Source organism: Labeo rohita, chromosome 21 (assembly GCF_022985175.1).
Source record: "Labeo rohita strain BAU-BD-2019 chromosome 21, IGBB_LRoh.1.0, whole genome shotgun sequence".
In the NCBI taxonomy this organism is placed as follows: domain Eukaryota; kingdom Metazoa; phylum Chordata; class Actinopteri; order Cypriniformes; family Cyprinidae; genus Labeo; species Labeo rohita.
Window position 1 is genome coordinate 1,402,381 of NC_066889.1, and position 19,538 is coordinate 1,421,918.

Here is a 19,538-nt window from a genome sequence, read left to right on the forward strand (position 1 = left end):
AGATCTCTACATATCTGTAGGCTCGGTAGATGTTCACCATAATCCTGTGTAGTGGCAACGGCATGTGATTATTATTATTTGTGACCCTGGACCACAAAACCAGTCTTAAGTTGCTGGGGTATATTTGTAGCAATAGCCAAAAATACATCGTATGGGTCAAAATTTTAGATTTTTTTTTATGCCACAAATCATCAGAAAATTAAGTAAAGATCATGTTCCATGAAGATATTTTGTAAATTTCCTACAGTAAATATATCAAAACTTAATTTTTGATTAGTAATATTAGCATCTTCTGTTTGTTTCAGTTTGGCAGTTTTGGTCATTTTCTCTCTTCATCCCAAAACTTAATTTTTGATTAGTAATATTCATTATTAAGAACTTAATCTGGATAACTTTAAAGGTGATTTTCTCAATTTTTTGATTTTTTTGCACCCTCAGATTGCAGATATTGAAATAGTTGTATCTCGGCCAAATATTGTCCTATCCTAACAAACCATACATCAATGGAAAGCTTACTTATTCAGCTTTCATATGTATAAATCTCAGTTTTGAAATTGAATGGACCCTTATGACTGGTTTTGTGGTCCAGGGTTACATTTTATTATTATTATTATTTTTATTTTTAAAGGGGGAATAAAATGCTTTGTTTGAATAGATAAAATAACTATGATCTCCATTTGGATCATCTATTATTCAAATATTTTTCCTGTTTAGTCAGGTATTGTAAAAGTCAAAATTTTGGTATTGGGACAACCCTACTCCTTATTGTGGAATGTTTCAAAACAGTTTAACTTGGATATTTCATAATCTTTTCATAATCTCATAATCTTTCATTCTGCCTCTGTCCCATTTTTTTCTGAAGTGTGCTGCAGCCATCAAAATCAAAAAGAGTTTATATTCACAAAATACAATTAGGTTGGACAGTGTAAAGTGTGTGAAAGGTGTCGCTAAAAGTTGGGCTGATATGTTTTTGGACGTGGCCCATTTGTTGTGAAATCAGTGTCCTGAAGATACACGCCAAATAGGCCCCTATACCCTTGTATGTAGTGACTGAACGGCCATTTGGAGTCGTGTCCAAAACTAGAGTGGACATTATTGAGTGCACTCATTTAATCCCATAATGCACTACAATAACAGAAGGTGCTAAAAACGTCAACTGTGCATGTCAGCATCTTCTGTTTGTTTCAGTTTGGCAGTTTTGCTCATTTTCTCCCTTCATCCCTATAATCATATTGCTTAGACCTCAACAGTGAATGTTTGTGGCCATTTCATTTTTTAACTTTGTAAATTTTAAGCCTGGTTTCACAGACAGGGCTTAGATTAAGCCAGGATTAGGCCATAGTTTGATTAACGTTAAAGTTGTTTTTATAAACATGCCTTATGAAAGACATTGCTGGTATGCATCTTCAGATGAAACAAGGGCACTGACCTATTTCAAGATCAATCAGTGCAAGTTTCTTTCAGTTGAAACAGCTCAGACTTTTTCAGTCTTAAGCCTTGTCTGTGAAAACAGGGGATAAAGTTTAATATTTAATGCTACACAACAACAAAACAACACAAATATGCTGGGAATAACTGCTAACATCACAGACAAAGTATCAGTTTCATTTTCTAACAAATATTTAGTTTGAGCACCTTCTTTCACTCACCAGTGGTTTAAAATAGAAAAATAAACCACATTTTTGACAGGTCTATTTTGACCGCTATTTGTGGTTAATGCTGTAAATGAACTGCACTTTAGTGCATTGCCAACTTAGATATTGTGCCAAAAACTGGCACTGATCAAAACAGCAAAAGAAAAACATACAGACTGTTGCATAAGAGGTTTCATACCTCCAGCCAGGTCCTGCTCTAAGAGCTGAATCTGCAAACCGAAGATCTTCTCCTGCAGGTTGCATAAAGAGTGTTTGATCTTCTCTCTGCGTGTGACCATGTAGCACAGGTTTCTGACCTGAAAGAAAACACAACATTTACATTTAAATTACGAACTGAAATCACTGTGGTTAGGAGTGTTTCTGTGTAGGGCGACGATGTAAAACCTGCAGTGATAATGCTCACGTTCCATGTGACTCTGTTTGTTACATTGAACACATTTTAGAACCAGATTAAAGTCGATTTGAAATCCAAATGGACTATTTTCTCTGTCTACATTCCAGGGGACTCAAATACAACGATCCCAGTTATAATTTCACCCAGATCTACACCCATATATATTATCTACACCCAGAGGCGCCTTTCTACAGTGTGACAGAATGCAATTCACGCTCAAGCTATTCATTTATATTGCAAAGTTTGCAAAGACTTTTAGTGGATTCCAATTTAATAAGTTCACATTACTCATAAATATCACAAAGGCCGCTTCCTTTTCAGACCCATTCAATCCATTCCACCTAGCCATCCAACCATTCTATGCATCCAACCAATCATTCCGTCCTTCCAGTCATTTTATCCATTAATCCATCCAGAGTTAATTTGGTCTAAAAATTACATCTGTTTTACATAGTATTATCAATCAATCCATTCTCAGTAGGAAAAGCCAGGCCCTAGTTTATATGCTTTTCTTCTTTCAGAGATAAATTATAAAAGCAACACACTAAATGCAGGATTAGTTGGGGCTGTAGTATTAGTTGCATCAGCTGAGTTTTCACAGCAAAGATCTTGGTTCAAATCTGTTCAGTCTCTTGAATATGTCTTCTCTGTGTGTGTGTGTGTGTGTGTGAAAATACACATTTTGGCAGAACAACATCAGTGTTTCAGAGTGCTGATGCTCCCTTGAGATATCTGGTGCTTGTGCTTTTGCCAGCCTGTGTGTGTGTGTGTGTGTGTGTGTGTGTGTGTGAGATAAGAGAGGCTGGTAAAGGTGGACAGCAGGAGGACAGCTGAGAAAAGAGACCTCTCAGAAGTAGATGCTGATATAGAGAGTAGAGTATAATGGATTACACTAGAATGGGATATAGTGTGAAAAGTCAACAACCTGATCTGAGGACAAGAGCAGCCTTCCCCTCTCTCCTGTGACACTATTTTAAAAATCAGACAGATAGAAGGGCAGAATGACTGGATGGATGGACAAATGGATAGTTGGATGGACGGAATGAGTTGATGGATAAATAGTTGAATGGAATGGATGAGTGAATAAACAGCATGATTGGATGGATGGACGGTTGAATGAAATAGTTGGATGGATGATAGAATGGTTGGATAAATGGATCGAACTGTTGATTGGATGGAATGGATGGATCAATGGATAGGAGGGAGGATGGCTGGACGGATGAAATAGTTGGATGGATGGACAGATGGATGGACAGATGGATGGACAGATGAATGGACAGATGATGGAATGGTTGGGTAAATGAACAGACAGACAAAATAGATGGACAGACGGACTGACGGATGGAATAGTTGGATTGACAGATGGATGATGGAATGGTTGGATAAATGGACAGACAGACAAAATGGATGGACGGATGGATGGATGGATGGATGATGGAATGGTTGGATGGACAGATAAAATAACTCAATGGACGGATGGGTGGACGGAAGATGAAATGGTAGGAGAAATGGATGGATGGACAGATGGAAGGACATAAGGTATAGCTGGATGGTCAGATGATGGAATGGTTGGATAAATGGACAGACAGACCAAACGGATGGATGGAATAGTTGGATAGATGGACGGATCTTTTGATTAGGATGCCGATATCTTTTTTCCACACGATAAGAATTAGTCTTCCCGCGATAATAACGATAAAGTCTAGTTGTTGACATATTTCTGTGTGCGACAGTACGTAGTGACACTGAGGGCGGACATGAAACTAGCTAAATGAGGAGCTCCAATCTAGAACTGGTTTGGTTAAAACTGTACAGCGCGACAAAAAAAAAAAAAACTCGGTCTGAGCCTTAAATAAGTAACGTACTAGTAGCATGTGTGCGATACAGTTTTGCATGTATATAAGATTGTTTACAAACCTGTCGTCCAACAAAGACTGACATGCTTTTTCTCTAAATTAACTTCATAACACAGTCGAGTGTTTGATATAACCTTTTGATATCAGACATGGTTTCATATCACAGAATGAGGCTGAAATCATACTATTTTATAGTATTATAAAGGCTATGTCGATTAGCATTGCAGTATTAATGTAGTTTATCCTTATAGAAATACCAAGATTGCTTGAAGAACACAGACAAACCATATATTGTAGCAATCATACGTTTATTGTCTTCAGTTTCCTCAGTTAATATTTCTTTATCTGCGTTTTAATGGACAGATGGATGGATAATGAAATGGTAGGAAAAATGGATGGATGGATGGACAGATGATGGAATGTTGGATAATTTAACAGACAGATGAAATGGATGGATGGATGAACAGATGGCATAGTTGGATAAATGGACATACAGACAAGATGGATGGATGGACGGACAGATGGCTGATGGAGTGATTGGAGAAATGGATGGATGGATGATGGAATGGTTGGATAAATGGAAAGACAGAGAAAATAGGTGGATGAACAGATGGATGGATGGACGGATGAAATGGTTGGATGGATGGACAGACGGATGATGGAATGGTTGGATAAGTGGACAGACAGATGAGACGGATGGACGGAATAGTTGGATGGATGGATGATGGAATGGTTGGATAAATTAATAAATGGATAGACAGACGAAATGGATGGATGGACGGACAGACAGGCGGATGGAATAGTAGACAGGCGCATGTAATAGTTGGATGGACAGATGTATGATGAAATGGTTGGATAAATGAACAGACAGACGAGATGGATGGATAGATGGATGGACGGATGATGGAATGGTTGGAATAATGGACAGACAGACAAGATGGATGGATGGATGGATGGATGGATGGATGGACGGATGATGGAATGGTAGTAGAAATGGATGGATGGGCAGCTGGACAGATGGATGATGGAATGGTTGGTTGAATTGATGGATGGAATGATTATATGAATGAACATTTGTAAAACTTGATTTAGACAGAAGCTTTACGGAAGCTAGGGATTGTGGAAAATGTGGTTCCATCACACAATCCTGTCATAGCTCATAACCCATGTAAAATGTATATACACATGCTTTATTCTTCTTTAACAGTAGGGTACAAGAGTCCTCCTGGGGTAAAGAGCCCTTTTGATTTTCTGTTCTCAGAAAAACATTAAACAGACTAACACTAAACTCATCACAGCTACTTTTCTTTTTTTAGTCACTGGACACCCAAGTTTTGTGACATCGCAGAAACAAAACTTTCAAAAGTAGAGTCCCCTGCCGGTTGTTGCTTATCTCCATTGCATTAAAACAAAACCGTGATTAAACATGTAGATAGAAATTTTCATAAATTCATGGACCACTGTCTATTATCATTAGCGTAGAAATGCATGAAGCACAGCTCATTCAAAAGTCAATTTTTAAATCAAGTAGCTTTTTGCTTGTCAACATGGCAAAATGGCGTGATCAACTTGAACCTGTTGTGAAATCTGATTAGGGAAACCGTTCTCGATTGCGTGGGCTCCTTTTAAAATGACTGGAAAATTCACCCCTGAAAATTCGCTTGACGACAGTAAATGTTTCCACACCTAAACATGGAAATAATACCTCTTTTCATGGCAACACAGCAGGTTTGGTTAAGACGGTTCACGTGATGTCTGAATTTTGTCAACGTTATTTAAGACTCGCCGTGCAGCCCTGGCAGGAATACCGGTTTGCCTAAATAATGTTAAGGACACCTGTTTGACACAATTATTACTGAGCGCTTTACAAAAGAGAACATGTGAGAAAAGGGCAGCTGTACTCACCCTTTCGAGATCCTGACGCAAGTGAGTGAAGAGCTTCAGACGGCGATACAAAACATCCTGCTCCTGCTGGGCGAGATTGTCCACCTCGTCCCTCTTGAGGGCCACCAGCGGCTGGTTGAAGTTGGCCTTTCGCCGCAGCTTCCAGTACTGGTAGAGGAAGTCCACGTGAGCATCTGGCAGGGAAAGGCTTTCTGCAACTTCCTTGGGGTCCACTAATCTGTAAAACTCATCTTCGAGCTCCTGCAGCTTCTGCTTGCGATGGCTGGCTTTCTCCCGTTCTGCTTGGTCCTGCTTCGCACGATCCGTATGCGACCCTGGCAGATCCGAACCAGCGTGCCGCGTTTCGGGTCTGTCTGAATTCCCGCCGGCATTTGAGCGCGATATGCTGCTGTGCTCTAGACAGTACGATTTGAAGCGCACCTCGTCGTTCTCTGCCAGAGTGGTGCGCATCTCTAGTCCATGGTCGAACGCACAGGTGACGTGGAAGGCCACGATGCAGGATGGCATGGAGCACTGTGTAAGCAGAACGGCATGTTTAGAGCTCTGGTTCACATTCTGTCATCACTTACATTCTTAGAGTGTTCAAAAGCAGCATGTCTCTCACCTGTATACATGTACCTGTGTGCTCACGGCACAGGCTACAGGACAAGGCCCAACGACTGGCTGGGATGTGGGACACCTTTGTAATAGGCTCCATCTTCTCAGGGCAGCCGATGCTCACCTTTGATAACATGGTAACAAGACAAGTCAGAAAACACCCAGTCGACACATCAAAAAGTGTTATGTGTGAGATCAGATTAGGGATGGAGAACGGATACGTTCTTAATTTCTTAATGAAGATAACTACGCACAAATAAATGAAATAGATCTTAAAACGGTCTCTTTAAAAGTACCCATTCAAAACCCACAGTGCAAAAGTACAACGCCGCTGGTTGTGATGAAAATAGTGTGCACAATTAATAAGATCATTTTGGTCATGTGCAGGCAGCTCAAAAGATGGAGCTCAGGGCTTGAATTCTACTTGCACATAATTCTACTCATTCCAGCAGGTTCCGCATTTACAATGCAGGAAACTCCTGCAAAAGACGCCAAAAAAGATGACAGGATGTATCAATTGCACATGCTTTTAAGTCTTAGAAAAGTAAAAATTCTAGTGACTTTAAACCAGCATCTGACTACTGAATTTACATAATTCAGCAACTACCAAGTTTTGCACCTTATTGTGCATAACGTCCAAATATATACAAAATTATGTCAAAATGTCCATCTTGGTGAATATTCACATAAAAACAGTTTTTATTAAAAGACAATCAGTATATAGACTATTATATGAATGTAAACAGTTGAAAAACAAAGCTCGTGTAACAGTTTATTAGATTCATGCATGAGCTCTTAAAGAGACAGCAGCCTCAATAAACCTGCTGATGTCTGTGTCATTAATGTTTATTTATACAGTGAAGTAGGGGTGAGCAATATGGCTAAAATATCATACCACAACTTTTTTCAGGAAAATCACAATTCACGGTTTTATCACAATTTTTTTGTCATGTTGGTTTAACTATTTTGCAAGTTGTCTGAGCAGTGCAGCCAAACTAATAGGGCTGTCAAATGATTAATCACAATTAATCGCATACAAAATAAAAGTTTGAGTTTGCCTAATATATGTGTGTGTATTGTGTTTAATTATTATGTATATATAAATACAAATACATCCATGTATATATTTAAGAAATATTTACAAGTATATGTACTTATTATAATTTTTACAGAATTTATATGATATATAAATAAAACATTTTGCACATAAATAACATATCTCTTAAATATACATTAATTTGTGTGTATTTATATATACATAATAATTACGCACAGTACACACAAAGGCAAACTCAAACTTTTATTTTGCATGCGATTAATCACGATTAATCGTTTGACAGCTCTACAAACTAATTTCCATATTTTAAATAAAAGCCTTGCAAAGTAACAAAATATAAAATAAAAAACAACAACAAAAATTTAGCCCAAAGTGGGTGAAGATAAAAATCATTATTTTATCTTACAGTAGGAAATTATTAAAAAATAAGAACAAAGATACACATTACAAATACTTTACTTTTAAACTAAAATTACTTTATTTTTAAACCTTTTTTTTTTTTTTAATTGAGGTTTGTACATCATCTGAAAACTGAATAAATAAGCTTTCCGTTGATGTATGATTTGTTAGGTTGAGATACAACTATTTGAAAATATGGAATCTAAAGGGTGCAAAAAATATATAAATAAATAAATATTGAGAAAAGTGCCTTTAAAGCTGTCTAAATTAAGTTGATATATTTATAGTAGGAAATTAACAAAATATCTTCATGGAACATAATCTTTACTTAATATCCTAATGATTTTTGGCATAAAAGAAAAATCGATAATTTTGACCCATATAATGTATTGGCTATTGCTACAAATACCCATGCTAGACTGGTTTTGTGGTCCAGGGTCACATATAAAAATGAAACGCTATATACAATTCACTGTATAAATTATGCATTGATTCTTATCAAAGCAACTGTATTAAAATTCTTCAGTCAAGAGCAGCGAGTGATTTTTCTCTTTGTGTTTTGTTGTTTTATTAACATTAATAACAAGTGGCAGCATGTTTGGTACAATTAGCCTGCTGTCTCTTCAGGAGCTGCACGTATCTAATATACAGGCATGCATCTGTTTTTCTCTCACTGTTTATTTTCACTTTAGACATAACCAGCTGTGTTCATGTAAACTTTGTGTTTTTGACAGTATTAGTGCAATCAGATGCAAACGATGACTTCCAGTCCAGAAATCATACGCTGTTTGACAGGCTTTTAGTACGTGTGCACGGTGTACACGCTCAGAAAAAGCCATCTAACTGGCAAGGCTTTAAAGCACATGCAAATAATGTGCCCATGAGAGTAACTCTACCGAGTCTACATTTGATGTGAAAGTATGTTGCGTTGTACTGTATATTGAGACAGAGATGCCAGAACAGAATCATGATAAAACACATCCTCTAATTGGGTTACAATGTATTTTGTGATTTCACTGGTTTAATCTGAAGATGTATCGCTAGCCCCCATGGGCAGACAGGGAGCCACCCAGAAAAAAAAGCTACCTAGTAAACTAGGACACTTATTTTCAATGCAAAAGGACAAATGAACTAAAGCAGAACCTACAGCAGGGACAATGAGTGCCACTTTCACATCTTGAGCTGTATGTTAGTTTCAAGATCAATTCTTTAAAAGCGAGTCTCACGAACGGCTTGTTTTGCATTGTGACATGAACATTTACCGTACAGAATTTCTCCTGATTTTCCCCGAAGTGTTACAGATAAAAATCAAAGGGAACGGGGCGGCGTAGAACTGAATTCGCTGCGTCTTGAAGACGTGCCAGCTCAGCAGCAGCTCATGTGCTCGGTTCGGTTCATTCATCAGCCCCTTACGTGATTTCTGTGAGTCTTTTCACTCGCTTTTGTGTCTCTCTACATCCCTGTCATTCTGCCATTGTTCCTGCCTCTCTCTTCAGCTTCTGTAAACGTTATTGCAATACCCATTTTGACCAGGCTTTTCAAAAGTCCCTCTTTGAATCCTCCTCTTCCTGTCAATTCTGCTTTTGTCCCCCTTTGACTCAAATATTCAGCAGCCTTTTGCATGTGAAATAGGGCGCTCCTTTACAAAAACATCTTGCCCTCCACCTGACCGAACAAGTTCAAATTTCCGGCTGAAAAGCTTTCCTTTCAATCATCTGACGAGACATAAAAAGAGCTGAGGAAATATTTCAATTAGAATTCATCCATTATTGCGTGCTAATTGCAAGTTAACTCTGTTAAAAGCAAAGTGTCTTTCAGATGAATAAGTGTGAACGAGTTCTGTAGCGATTAGGGGGTGATTTCCTTTGCGCTTTTACTGCTTTATTGGATCTTTTATTAAGCAATCATTTGCGAAGCAAAAACTCATTTCAACTCAACTGTGTCTGAACAAGTAATCAAAAACAATAATGGAAATAATAACCAGTGAATTTGATTTTGATTATTTGGATACATGCACTGCAGCACGGAGAGTGTACAGTAGAGCTTACAGTAGAGAATAATGCATTTCTACTCAAAAAAATATGCTAGAGTACTTCTACTGTTACTGCAGAACATTCTGCATTTCCTTATTATAATTAATAATTCAGTGATTTAAAATGCCCTGGTGCTTCCAAATGTTCATTTTAAAGCTGCAATGAATTGCAATAATACAATATTTTATTCCTCCATAAAGTTCCAAACACTTAATTTTTAATTTTTAATGGTCGCACAAACAAACAGTCCTACCACAAACAACGCTGTTACAGCTTCAAATAAAATGTCAGTACCACTAGTGATACAAAAATGAGACACTGCACCTTTAAGACTTTAAAAACAAAACCTACTCGTTTAAAACAGGGTTCATACAGATAAAATTGTCTTCCATTTCAAATTCTGAAAATAGAGAAATAGATAAATAAAAATATACTAATAAAAATTACAGTAAAACCACTGTTGTGTTTCTGAAGGGATCTGTATTTGTGTATACTTTCTCTTTTTCTATTTCTAACTGTACTGCATTAATGGTTTGGATGTTTTCTACCGTTTAAAAACAAAAAACTAAACAAAAAAAATTCACGAAATCGCTCCGAAATCCTGATCTGAATCAAATGATTCACGATCCGCACTCCAAAATTTCGATCTGTAGCAAAAAAAATTTGCAAACCCGCTCCGAAATTCTGATCTAAATTAAATGATTCACGATCCACGCTCTGAAGTCCGGATCTGAATTTGATTTAGATTTTTATTTTTAGGTGAATGATTCACAAACCCATTTCGATATGAATCAAATGATTCGCGATACGCAAAGATCCAATCTAAATCAAATTATTCGCAGTGTTGGGGGTAACGCATTACAAGTAACATGAGTTATATACGTAATCAGAAAATATCTGAGTTACTTTTTCAAATAAGTAACGCCAGTTACTTTGTTTTCCCATTTATTGACTGACAAGTCTCCTGTCCTCATGTTGAGAGAAACTGGAAATGCAGAAGTGTTGTGTACGTTGTGTAAACATGATGTTACTGTAGTTTTAAACTAAATGTGAACATACATTAATTCATCTCACTCAGAAAAAACTGATTCAGTACTCATCAAAATGAATTTCAAACAGTGAAATGCAAACTCAGAATATGATGCAAATCTGCACCAATATGTTAAATAAATTTCCTTTATGTATTTAATGCCATTTTATTAACCATTGTCTTTGATGACCTTTGATGATCCAGTTCAACCATACTAATAAGGAAAAATGACTTTAAATAAACATTTGTGCTTTGTTTTTTTTATTACTGAAGAGTTTTGAACCGTGTTCTACTGTACAGACGTGAATTTATTTTTTCTTCAGCCTGAGGCTTTCTCATTTCACTTTTTGGTGTGAAAGCCAGGGCTTTTACATTTGCTAAAAATACAACTATTTATGTTAAAATAAAACAAGCAAACCCTGCCCGGATTTAAAAAGTAACACGAATGTAACTCAAAAGTAACGTAACGCATTACTTTCCAGATAAAGTAACTAAGTAGCGTAATTAGTTACTTTTTTAGGGAATAATGCAATATTGCAATGCATTACTTTAAGTAACTTTCCCCAACACTGATGATTTGCGATGTGACTTTAAATCTGAATCAAATGATTTGCAATACGCGTCCTGATTGGAGCGAAATTTTTAATTAATTTTAACTGATTCAGATTAGCGAAAACTCAGTTTTCACCCATCGCTACGTGCTTTTTAAAATTGTTATGAGTGATGTTGAAAGTCAAAAATGAATGGCTCTTTTAATCTGATCTGGTTTTTGCTAGTGAATCACTTGAAATGAATGATCGAAGTCACGGGTTTGAATCAATCAGAACAGTTCCGACATACACAACACTGCCAGTACTACTACTTTCTTAGCTTGATTGTTTTCTGACATTAACTGAAATAAGCGATAAAGGTGTTTTCTGAATTGGATGAATTTTGCATGAAAAGATATCTGCTTTTATAGATAAATTGTCTTTCTATAATCCAAGCACTTCTCAAGTACCTGTTCAGGAATATTGCTATTTTCAAGGTACTGCTATTTTTTTTAGGCCTTAAATTTCAAAAAGTTAAATTCAAACACTTTAAGCACTTTAAGCATCTTGTACAATCCTTGTTAAAAACACCAAAACAATCACACTGCTTTGTGAGAATTTCACTTTTTTAACCTGATGACTGTAGTCAGTCAGAAACTGTATGTAAAACCTGAAAATTGTGGGTTTCAAAAAGGGAACATCTAAACAAAACTTCGATCTACTTAAAGGAGTTTAGATAATACTGTATGTGGGAGTGAGAGGAGTTATGTAAAAAATGAGAGGCTGGAATCAAAGCCAGGAAATTACATTTATATACACAGACACACATGATCAGCCCCATCATGTCAGTCCTTTTGAGTTTTTTGCACTGAATGAAAAATAAGCACAAATCATAATGCTGAGCACTATACTGAGTTTGTAATATATATCGATATATTATTTATAAACCGTTTCTACCATTTACATCAATATACAGTAGTTTAATATGAGTGCTTCAGAAAAATAGCGGAGGACAGAATGAGCTGCAGGGAAAGTGCATAATCCAATTTGTCCTAAACATGCTTTACATTAAAGGGCTTTAAAATAACTTGTATGACGTAGTTAGCACATATAGTTCAAAGCAGCTCTGACAGATGCATGTGCTGCTGACAGATAGGATACTTGCACTGTTTAATGCATTGAAGAAGTGCCGTTTTCCTTACACATGCCTTACACACGCCGCACAAACACTTGGATATGCTCCTAATAGTGCACATTTATCTAGGTTAGCGTTACAGCGAGTGACATGTAGAGTTGCTACTACTGTTGTTTCAATTTCAAGGTCGATGAATGATAGATGAACGTTTGGATTTCCTGTCCAATATACTGTAATTATCTCACAGACCAGTCGTTAACAATATGTCCATCACAGGTTTTTTTCTGCAACTGACTAATAATAATAATAATAATAATAATAATAATAATAATAATAATAATAATAAGTGAGGCAAAAATGTGCGTTTTTTTGTGGATACTTGCATCCAGGATTTTCAGTCATTGTCTCTTTAGTTAGAAAGTGAACTTTTTTCGGAAACTGAAATTTTAGTGCACTTCTAAAACTGCATACTACTTGAAATGATAACTCCTATTCCCAGATTGACATTATCCAATACCTCTGGGATCCATAAGGCACAGCTGACGTGGACCCACTTGGTTCCACTGCGCGTGGGTTTCAGAGCTCCTCCTCTCCTGGGACAAAGCAAACATTTGGGCTGCACTCCGAGGGCGCATGTTCGGCACAGCCAGTTACCCTGCGGCACCTTCAAGATCCCGTAACACGCCTGCAGGAGGAAAAAAACATGCTTTCTGTCAACATAACTGATCATTTTCAATTTTTCTTATAACATGTTTTTCTTATAACCTCCCTGCAGTCACTAATTTTATCCCTTAAAACTCATCTTGATAATCAAAATGACCTAATTTTATGTATTTATTTTTATTTCCCATGAAAATTGTTAACTACAAAAATGCCTTCAAGTGGTCAGCTGGTGTATACACCCTTACCTCATTCAGAATATGTGGAACCGTGAATATGTAAATGAGTACTTAGCAAAAAGTCACTTCACTCATAATTATAACCTATCATTGCTAACTTTAGCAATCACTGGTGTCACTTTAGAGTCCTCCAACATCAGTGATTGATGAAGTACACAAATCAAGTACTTCAGTAAAAGTGCAGATTACTGCAGTAAAATTAAGTACTCCTTTTCAATTTTACTTGAGTAAAAGTACAAAAGAACTTTTTTTTTTATGTCTTTAAGCTTGAAATGTAAAAAGTATTGATTGATTATTTTGTAATTATACACTTTTATATTTCATTTAACATTAAATATTTTAACAGATCATTTGAATCGGTGAGTTGTTTACTGGTGACTCGCACTGAACGGATCACTCGAATCGGTGAGTTGTTTACTGGATACTCGCACTGAATGGATCATTTGAATCGGTGAATTGTTTACTGGAGACTTGCACTGAATGGATCATTTGAATTGGTGAGTTGTTTACTGGAGACTCGCATTGAACGGATCGCTCGAATCGGGGTGTTGTTTACTGGAGACTCACACTGAACGGATCACTCGAATCGGTGAGTTGTTTACTGGAGACTCGCACTGAATGGATCATTTGAATTGGTGAGTTGTTTACTGGAGACTCGCATTGAAGGGATCACTCGAATCTGTGAGTTGTTTACTGGAGACTCACTCTGACTAGATCACTCGAATCGGTGAGTTCTTTACTGGAGACTCGCACTGAATGAATCACTCGAATCTGTGAGTTCTTTACTGGAGACTCGCACTGAATGAATCACTCAAATCTGTGAGTTGTTTACTGGATACTCGCACTGAATGGATCATTTGAATTGGTGAGTTGTTTACTGGAGACTCACACTGAACGGATCACTCGAATCGGTGAGTTGTTTACTGGATGCACTGAATGGATCATTTGAATTGGTGAGTTGTTTACTGGAGACTCGCCTTGAACGGATCGCTCGAATCGGGGTGTTGTTTACTGGAGACTCACACTGAACGGATCATTTGAATTGGTGAGTTGTTTACTGGAGACTCGCATTGAAGGGATCACTCGAATCAGTGAGTTGTTTACTGGAGATTCGCACTAAAGGGATCACTCGAATCTGTGAGTTGTTTACTGGAGACTCGCACTGAATGAATCACTCGAATCTGTGAGTTGTTTACTGGAGACTCGCACTGAATGGATCACTCGAATCGGTGAGTTGTTTACTGGAGACTTGCACTGAATGAATCACTCGAATCTGTGAGTTGTTTACTGGAGACTCGCACTGAACGAATCACTCGAATCTGTGAGTTCTTTACTGGAGACTCGCTCTGACCAGATCATTTGAACAAGTTATTCCTAATGTTACTCAAGTTAAAATTAGAAGAAAATAGCTTAAGAAAATAGTTAAGAAAAATGATGTTCTTATAGTTTGTGAATACAGCCACTGGTATCAAGCAGTGTTTCACCATATTCAAGCACAAAATGGACATGACTGTGATTCATTACAGCGCTCAGACCTCAATATAATCTGATTGTTTTGGATTACATACCTGATGCACACAAACATTGCATTTGTCGCAGAAAACCATCTCGTTGCCGTCCTCCCCCTCGGGTGAGCGGCACACGTCACAAACCACGTCCTCGTCGTATTCGATGCCCAGACCCTCCTCAGTCTCGATGGCCTGCTGCATGTTCTGCTGACACCTGCTCTCCAGCTCCACCACGACCTGCTCCATGGTGAGCTCATCCAGCTCTGGAAGTGCTGAGACACGCAAAAGAAACAGCCTTATATTTATGGGTTTCTGACACATTGGTAGGACCCTATGATTTCCGCAAAGTGGAAAACGCAGACGGAATTGCAGGATCAATCAAAAAAATGGATTTACTGTATAACTGTATACTTTATTTTACCAAATATTTAATAAATAAATCAAAAATAGGTCCATACACTTAAATGAAATGGTGATGTGGACTAGTGTCTGTGACTATTAAACCACAGAAAGACTATTTAAATATGAGCCCAGCATTTCTGTAAATGAATGGCACTTACTAAATCAGGACACAAATACATTTACAATATCACTAGAACTACTCTGAGAGTGACTTCATGCGCATTTGGCCATTTCATTTGAGAAAAACTACAGTCATATTATATACACACACCCACAATAACAAATCTCTTCATTGGAACCCATCCAAATAAAAAGTTTGGCTTAATTTGAAGAAATTATGACAGAAATATACTGCTATTGCACAGTGGAATGTATGTCTTACTACTTCTGCTACTACTAATAAAAGCATTATTAAAACTTTTGCTTTTAAGGAATAATCACAAATTTTCTTCCATGTTTAAAATTTTCTTCCATGTTTAATAGCAAAATTCAATTAAATTTTAATTAAAGTTGTTAAACACATAACAAAAATGTCTGATGAAAAAAAGAAGTTAATTAATTAAAAATTGAGAAAAAAAAAAAAAATTACAATGAAAAATAAAAAATCTGTAGAATAGCAAAAGGGTTTGTTCAATTAAATTGTTAATTAAAAAAAACTTTTGAAGAAGTGAGAACTGTGAGATGTAAACTTAAAATTAAAAAAATTTAAAAAATAAACTAAATCAAAAATAAAATAATCCAACCCAGCCATAAACTTTTTTATTGGTCTGTTTACAATAACAAACTTAAATCAACAGAGAAACATGATTTAGATAATTTAGCTGATCAAGAATCTTACCTAGTTGTCTGAATTCAGCATTAACCAGTTCAAGCCAGGTCACATCCAGATCATCCAGATCGTAACAACTGAGTGGATCAGTGAGACCATGTGACTCTCCGAAGCCAAACTCCGACTGGCCCCTGGTTTGGATCGGTGAAAAGAATGGGATTCGATTGACCTCTGGAAGCATCCTGGGAAAAAATTGCACACTTGAATGACCACAAAACTCATCCTTCATGCATCAAGTACTCAAAGGAATGTTTCAGCTTCAAAAGTTAAGCTCACGATTTGTCACATAACCTTACTAATCAGAGGAAATCATTGTGACTCGTCTTTTATTTATTTAGTTGTAAGTGAAAATCAAGCCCAGTGTGCACAGTGGCATGAAGTGATGAATGCTGAAATCAGCTTGAACCATTACAGCCCTTTTTTTTTTTTTTACAAGTAAGAGTTGCTCACTTCACAAAGAAATATTGTGGCACAACATTGTATGCAAATTCATTCTGACATCTGAAAAAGCACTACATTTCTATTTGTGAAACACGTAACACATTAGCCTGTGACTCTCACCTGACTACAGGCTCGGGAATGGCTTCCACATTGGCTGGCACCTGAACACCCTTCTCCCATTCCTGCCTCCAGGGGTCGGACAGGAAATAAAACTCCTCTGGGCTCAGTTGTGCTGAATCAGGCAACTTCATGGCTGTAATAAAATCGGTCCGAAACACCTGAAAGAACAGAACATTGGCAACATTCAACAAGAAAGAGTCCCTTCTCTCGCTCTAGTGACATTTTCACTGGCGCCAAGGCAAGAATGAATTATTTGGATAGGTTTTAGAAAGCAATTTTTGTGCCAGAAGGCTAAATATATGAAATATGAAACACCCAAATATGTACGAACACATAGTATGAAACATTAAGAGTGGCTGACTTGCCAAGAAAAAAAAAAAACATAGGGTGTTATGTGAGTTTATCCAGCAGTTTGTGAAAAGTAAGTGCTGTAAGCGCAATCCAAATGTGGTTTTAAATCAGACACATACTTAATATCTAGACATCTGCAATGTTAGATTAAGCTATTATGCTTTTTCACTTTTTGAACTTTAGTCAGTGTGTGTTGTATATCTTTGGGCATAAAAAAAGATCTACAAAGTTACAAAACCTCAAAGTCCACTCCAAAAGGAGATATATAGTTTTTTTTTTAAAAATCCCTTTTCAAGACCTACAACGAACGGCTCCTTTGGACTACAACGTTTGTTTTCCGCATGCAATGATGTCACTACGCAGTCCATTAGAATATCATTAAATTAAATCCCGCCTACGGAAATTCAAATTGTTGGGGATGGGTAGGGACGAGGTACTTTAGTGATGCAGCGTGGAGAACGGCTTCAACGAGCCGCAGCGCACTGACTAGAGTGGCTGCTTCAGAGCCGTAACGTGCAGCAGACGTGTGCAGTGTGTGGTAAGAGATTTATTCATCATCCAGTGTAGATAGCTTCACTTATAACGTGAGTGTTTTTTAAAATGCATAAACTTGCACTAGAATAGGCTAGGCTAATCAGTGATGATGTTCATGAAGACAGCTAATTTAATTAAACGATAGGACCCAACACTACTGTAGCGTATTATTTACTCACCCTCCATGCATCCTGGGTGTATATGACTTCCCTGTTTCAGACGAATGTAATCAAAGTTATATTAAAATTTATCCTGGCGCTCCCAAGCTTTAGAACGGCATAGACGGGTGTTTCTCCTCATCAGTCCAAAACAAGTCCAATAATTTGCATCCATCCATAATAAAAAGCCTCACACGGCTTCGGGAGGTTAATAGAATCACTTTAATCTAGCTTGCGCCAACAGTTGTACACGGAACTTGCTTCTTTGACAAGGGGCGTGGCAGTACTGAAACACCGTCTAGCTGTTCACCAATCACAACACATTTCGTTTTTCAGAAGGCGGGCCTTCATTAAACCTGGAACTAATCGAGCCTTATGTGCCAGGCTGGGAGAAATGTATTGTAATAATATAAATGATGTTAAAAATAATGCGTTTTTTGGACCTCCAAGCATGAAAGTATGTTCTAGTACACCCCCAAAACAAAATCAAGACTTTGTAAAAGAGCATATTAGGACCCCTTAAAGTAATGCGAGTTATGTAATCAGATTACTTTTCCATCTCGTTGCCGTAGTTCCAAGTAACTAGTAATGCATTACTTTTTAATTTACAAGGAAATATCTGAGTTACTTTTTCAAATAACACCAGTTACTCTATTTTTGCATGTATTGACTGACAGCTCTCGTGTTGCCATGTTGAGAGAAGTCAGGAGCAAGTGCAAAGGCATTGTGTGAACATGATTTTACTGTAGTTCTAGACTAAATTTCAACATGCATTTACTCATCTCACTTACACAAAATAGATTCAGTATTCCTCAAAATCAGGGTTGCCAGGTTTTCACAACAAAACACGCCAAATTGCTACTCAAAACTAGCCCAAACGCGTTTTTTTTTTTCATGTTCTTTTGTCAGGGTTCCCCTGGTAAATTCGTATTTTAAGGGCTAAATATAACAACCTGCGGCAACAGTGTTAAAGTAGCCCAATTCGAGAAAGCCGCGTACTTGGCAAAACTGCTCTAATGAATAAAAACAGTGAAACGCTAACTCAGAATATGATGCAAACCTGCAATAATTAAATATGTTAAATAACACATTCACCCTTTATGTGTTTAATCCCTTTTTATTAACTAATGTCTTTGCTGCTGAGCTTCAATGATCCAGTTCAACCATACTAAAAAACTAAAATGACATTAGATAAACATAACATTTGTGTAATTCCTCAGGAATTAAGAATTGCAGCTGTCGCGCCAATAGACACGTGGTTAGTGTGCTGACATAAAGCGCACGAGTCGAATCCCAAAAAATAAAAAACTGAGACCGTCACCCTGGCATTGACCCTTCTGACATGGCAAATTATAGACCAATTTCACATCTTCCATTTCTCTCAAAGCTGCTTGAGAAAGTGGTTGCTATTCAACTTCAAAACAATCGAACAATTTTTATGAATGCTTCTAGTCAGGTTTTCGCACTCTTCACAGCACCGAAACAGCAGCGTTGTCAATAATCATCTTATGGCTGTCGATTCGAGCTTCATCTGCATTTTAATTCTCTTAGACATCTCCTCTGCATTTGACACCATCTCTCACCAAATTCTCTTTTCATGACTCTCCGCTCTTGGTATTTCTGGAAGTGTCCTATCCTGGTTCATTTCCTACTTATTCAACCATCAGCATTACATCTCTATCCGTCAGGCCAACTCCACTACTGC

General features: G+C 37.3%; 1 protein-coding gene across 2 annotated transcripts in view; it reads right to left on the reverse strand.

Moving 5' to 3' along the window:
- The window catches only part of jade2 (jade family PHD finger 2), a 43,576-nt gene that overhangs the window by 13,100 nt on the left and 10,938 nt on the right, over positions 1-19,538 (reverse strand). For both annotated transcript variants that reach the window (XM_051093109.1, XM_051093108.1), the window contains exons 4-10: positions 16,791-16,948; positions 16,239-16,411; positions 15,059-15,270; positions 13,109-13,276; positions 6,415-6,531; positions 5,811-6,323; positions 1,834-1,951 (exon numbers count right to left, since the gene is read on the reverse strand). In XM_051093109.1, coding sequence (XP_050949066.1) covers positions 1,834-1,951; positions 5,811-6,323; positions 6,415-6,531; positions 13,109-13,276; positions 15,059-15,270; positions 16,239-16,411; positions 16,791-16,948 — 1,459 coding nt within the window. The remainder of the gene's footprint in view (positions 1-1,833; positions 1,952-5,810; positions 6,324-6,414; positions 6,532-13,108; positions 13,277-15,058; positions 15,271-16,238; positions 16,412-16,790; positions 16,949-19,538) is intronic.